The sequence below is a fragment of the Hibiscus syriacus genome, unplaced genomic scaffold, assembly GCF_006381635.1.
Source record: "Hibiscus syriacus cultivar Baekdansim isolate YM2019G1 unplaced genomic scaffold, ASM638163v2 tig00110029_pilon, whole genome shotgun sequence".
Classification (NCBI taxonomy): domain Eukaryota; kingdom Viridiplantae; phylum Streptophyta; class Magnoliopsida; order Malvales; family Malvaceae; genus Hibiscus; species Hibiscus syriacus.
Window position 1 is genome coordinate 186,032 of NW_024062571.1, and position 4,922 is coordinate 190,953.

Genomic DNA, 4,922 nt, shown 5'->3' on the forward strand with positions numbered 1-4,922 from the left:
CGTCTTTATGATTGGGTTGAGACTTTCTTTGAGCAAACTCCTCAATTCTCGACTGAAATCTTGAAATTGAGAATTTGATAAAAAATCTCGTTCGTCATCTACTGTATAATCATTTGATCTTGTGTACTTTCGAGACATAATGAAAAGAAAAAGATTAATAAAAATAATCAAAATAACTGTTAGTAACATAAAAAGAATCTCACCAATTCACTCCAAAGAAAACTTGAATGTCGCTCAACACTCGTGTTTAACTCGGGATGGCTTTTACCCTTGGTGTTCACTCTTGCCTTTTACCGCTCAATTCTCTTTATGTCAAGTCCTAAAATGACTTTACTCAAAAACCGTATCAAGTAGATTTTACTCGATTTGCGTCGGACAAAGTTAATTCACAACCTTTCTATCACCACAATCAATCAAAGCTTACTTGAATGGCTTGGTGATAAGTCTTGTTGTTGAACGTTTTAATCTTCTTTTGCTGATTTTTTTTTCGTTTTTTTCACTTTGCACTATACTTGCACTTCTCTTTTTGTATATATTTTTTTTATTTTCGTTGTATGTTGCTTCTTCCAACTAAAAGCTCTAATTACCGTAAGATACGATAATCTCGCTTGATGTACGGTGCTTCTTCCAACTAGCTCTGATACCAAATGACGCGATCACGATCGGACCTCGTCGATCGATTGTGGATCTAGGAAGGAAGCAAAACAACCTGCATAAGAAAAGGGTAAGAAATGGATAGTTTAAGTGGTAAACTTGATGGTAAATGGTCGGATAAGATATGGTAGCGAAAGACTTGGTTGTGGTTATGAAGTGGATTACGAATTAATGGAATGGTAAATATGATAGTATCTTAAGGAAGACTCAAAGAAGAATCAATGTTAAAGAACAAAGACCCATACTTTATATTATTCCAATAAGGGATGGTAAATAAGGAATGGATAGTATCTTAGAATAACCAAGGAAGAACCAGTGCTACAAAGAGCAAAGACCCAGCCTTACAAATCGTTCTAAGGGGTGGTAACAAGGAATTTGACCCACTATCTATATAGAGATAGGAACCAGAATTATCATAATGAAAGGAATTGACACCACAAGTAACAAGTTACTTGTTTGGTCGATAAAAGTCACAAGGACTTAAACAAGAGAATAATCTCACTTAATTCATCATAATGAGCTCTCTTCTAATGCAATATGAAAGCCTATTTATAGGACTTAGAAGTGTTTGGCCGAATTCTTCAAGTTGTTGCTAAGTGGAGACAAGCATCTTGCTTTGTTGGCATGGACATGGGCTGTTTTGTAGTGCAATTTCGTGTAGGACGTGCAGCAGCAATTTGGGAGTGTATTGTCTTCATTTAAAGCTTAATTTGAGTAGATAATTAACAAAACAAGGGCTGGTGGTGTTGAGTTGTCATTTGTGCACTTCCAGCCGAAATTCCCTACACAAGCTGCCCCACAATCTGTCATGAGTTGTTGGTGAGTTGTCATGTTTCCTTAATGCTCCAACAAGCTGCCAATTGTGTGTAATGCTCCAATAAACCTTGCTGCCATGTTTGTGAGCTGGATGTGTCTTCTAAGGGCTCCACTAGACTGTCCTAACATGTGGCATGTTCTCCATTAAGGCCTCTCAAGCATAAGTCCATTGAAGGAGATGAATAGCTACAAATCCCGTACTTATTTCCAGCCTGCACTGTCTTCAGTAATTTGGCCATATCTCGAGTTCCACATATCAGATTGATTTGATTCAAAGTGTGTTGGAAAGCTAAGAGATATTTAAAAAAATGTTAAGAAGACTTTATCACCCAAATATGCTTGCAACATGTGCATAAATGGCGATCAATATGGGTGACGTGATCTGTCCACTGGATAAAATAGGTGCACTGCCATATCCTTTACATTTAACATGCAAATGTATGCATAAATGAGTAAATATATTATAAAATAAGGAATAACTTCCTTATAATCAACAAGGTAGAACGTCCATGATGTGATAAAATAATGGATAAAACTGGTGCTAGTCAGGATCACATCATTCTCCCCTTCTTTTGGGCGATTTGTCCTCAAATCGAAGGGTGACTTCTCTTTAGTGTATTTTTTTGTTTTTGTTTCTGTTGCACATTTCTTCTTCTACCAAAAGCTCTGATACTAAATGACGCAATCACGGTCGGACCTCATCGATCGAGTGTGGATCTAGGAAGGAAGCGAAGCAACCTGCATAAGATAAACATAAGAAACAAATAGTTTACAGTGGTAAATGGTCGGTTTAAGAGATGGTAGGGGAAGAATCGGATTTGGTAATAATATGGATAACGAATTATGGGATGGTGAAACGATAGTATCTTAAAGAAGACTCAAAGAAGAACCGATGTTAAAGAACAAGGACCCCGACTTTATATTGCTTCGATAAGGGATGGTAAATCGGACTTTGACCCGCTATCTATAAAGAGATAGGAACCATAAGTATCAAGGTGAAAGGAATGACGCCACAAGTAACGAATTACTTGATAAGTCGATAAAAGTCACGAAGGACTCGATTAGAGAAAACTCTCACAATTTCATTAAAACAAAGTCTATCATTACAATGCAAAATGAAGCTATTTATAAGACTAGAAATACAAAGGCTAAAATTATAACATGCATGGACGTATGGTACAAAATGCATGGCTGATTGTTTCAATTTGCATGGCCTCTTGGTGCTTGTTGACGTGGACTCCTTTAGACATAATTTCAGCTCAAATTCTTGCATGATTTTCGGTCATATGGTTGGTGGAGTGTGTTGCCGAATCTCATTAAAAGATGTCTAGTGGAGATTAAACAAAGTGGAGATAAGTGAGCACATGGGTTGTTGGAGTGTTTCACGCACATGGTTGTCTTCAAGTGTGATTTGGCGTGTACTGGCCTTCTTTGTGAGTGATGGTCTAGTCATGGCTGATTAATAATACATGAGCTGTTGGAGTGTTTCACGCACATGGGATGTCTAGTGCCTCCTTTCACGCACATGGGTTGTTCCCTTAAGTGCTTGGCTTGTGTGCTTTACAATATAAAACTCACGTGGATTTGTCTTCATCTTTCCCAAGTGGAGATAATAGTTTAATCAAGGAAAAGGCTGGTGGTGAATTTCCAACCAAATTCATTCTCCCTAAATGCTCATATTCTACCATGAATTGTTGAATAGGTGGGTGAGCCATTCTTAATCCTTTAAATGCTGGAACGTGCTGGAAATGTGTTTAAATAATGCTCCATTAACCGTGCATCATGGGCATACTCTTTGGTGTTCCTTTAATGCTCCATAAGCTTCCAAAACGTTCTCCATTATTTATCAACCCACATGGTCGTGTTATGTGCTGGATTTGTGTTCAAAGAATCCCTTAAAAATCGTCCAGCATGGGCTGATCACTTGGTGTTCCGTAGAGTGAGCTGGATAAGAGCTTCAATACGCTGCTCCAACTTGTGCTATATTTTAATAGCCTTGTTACCGTTTTGTACCATGAAAATATGTCAAATAACCTCCTCAAAAACCGCCCAGTATGGAGCATGAGCTTTGTGTTCCCTACAAGTGCAATAAACTAATATTAACGTGATATTATAAGTGATAAAACTTGCTGCCATGTGTGTCTTGTGTCTTGTGAGCCTTTGTTTGCATTAAAGAGCACGTGAACTTATTTTATAAATGAGCTAAATGTTTAATATGTATGATTACTAAAATATGCAAGGTTGATTGCAAATGCACGGCAAATGATACATAAATGCAGAATAACACGTTAAAATAAGTCACACAAGTGATATGCTGAACGTGAAAACATGAATAAGTAATTTTATTTCTCATGAACAAACACATATGCATGAATGCTAAGATGACAAATATTAATGAGCTAACAATAATTAAATATGAATGCAAATGAATTGCACAATGATATGTGAACAACACGTGAACTTAGTTGAATAACCTAGGAACTAAGTTGAATGCAAATTAGCTACAAGTATGCTGTTTATGGAAACATGTTACATAACACGTGAACATCTTAAATACTAAGATGAAATGCAAAACTAATATGATACAATATATGCTTGACATGAATGATGATTGAACGAAAATGTGAAACATGATATGCAAAGCTACTCTAACATACTAAACAACTTAATTACTAATATGCAATGTAATGCATAAATAAGTAAATAAGTAATAAAGTAAGGAATTACTCCCTTAGAGTTAATAAGGTAGAACGTCCTTGAGGGGTTTTCGTCATGGAGAAAACCGGCCCTAAACGTGCTCACATCATCCTCCCTTTCTTTTTGGCGATTTGTCCTCAAATCGAAATGATTTCTCATTGAAGACCTTCTTGATGTAGGATGGATGGAATCCTCATACCTTTCTCCAATGGTCAACCTCTTGACTTCATATTTGGTAACTTCATATTTCCTTGAATCATCATGAGGATGGTGGGATAGCTTTTCCTTCAAATCGTTTATTTGCAAATTGGAGAGTGGCAATTTCTTATCAAGATTGCAAAGACTTATCTCGCAACTCATACATCAATTCCACGTTTTTGTATCGTCCCTCCAAATAGTAATAAAAGTTAGTAGGTAAATCAATAACAAAAGAGTTAGAAAGATTAACCTTGGATGATACTTGATGATATCATTGGGTACCAGGTTCCTGGGAATAGAAATTTTCATTAAGTCCTTCTTTGAAACATTGCTAGAGCATGGACGATGCGCGATCATCAAGGGTTGGCGATGTGTTATCATGTTTCTGGAAGTACTCGTCTGTCCTCCTGCAACAATGAAGATCCAAAATAGAAGAAGATGGTTAAGGTTGTTAGTGCAAATTGAAATTTTACACTCTTTCTCCTTTGCACAAACAATTCTTTTTCAAATTCTTCATTTTCACTCTCATTCTCATTTTCGACTCCAACATTTCTCAC

The 4,922-nt window shown here is 36.7% G+C and overlaps 1 protein-coding gene across 1 annotated transcript; it reads right to left on the reverse strand.

The window, feature by feature from the left end:
* Positions 1 to 3,481: 3,481 nt before the first annotated feature.
* On the reverse strand, positions 3,482 to 4,527 carry LOC120213537. The gene is made up of 2 exons (XM_039211648.1): positions 4,198 to 4,527; positions 3,482 to 3,547 (listed from the first exon to the last, which is right to left on the reverse strand). Exons 1-2 carry the CDS (start codon positions 4,525 to 4,527, stop codon positions 3,509 to 3,511), a joined length of 369 nt encoding a protein of 122 aa, XP_039067579.1. The 3' UTR covers positions 3,482 to 3,508.
* Between the last annotated feature and the right edge of the window lie 395 nt (positions 4,528 to 4,922).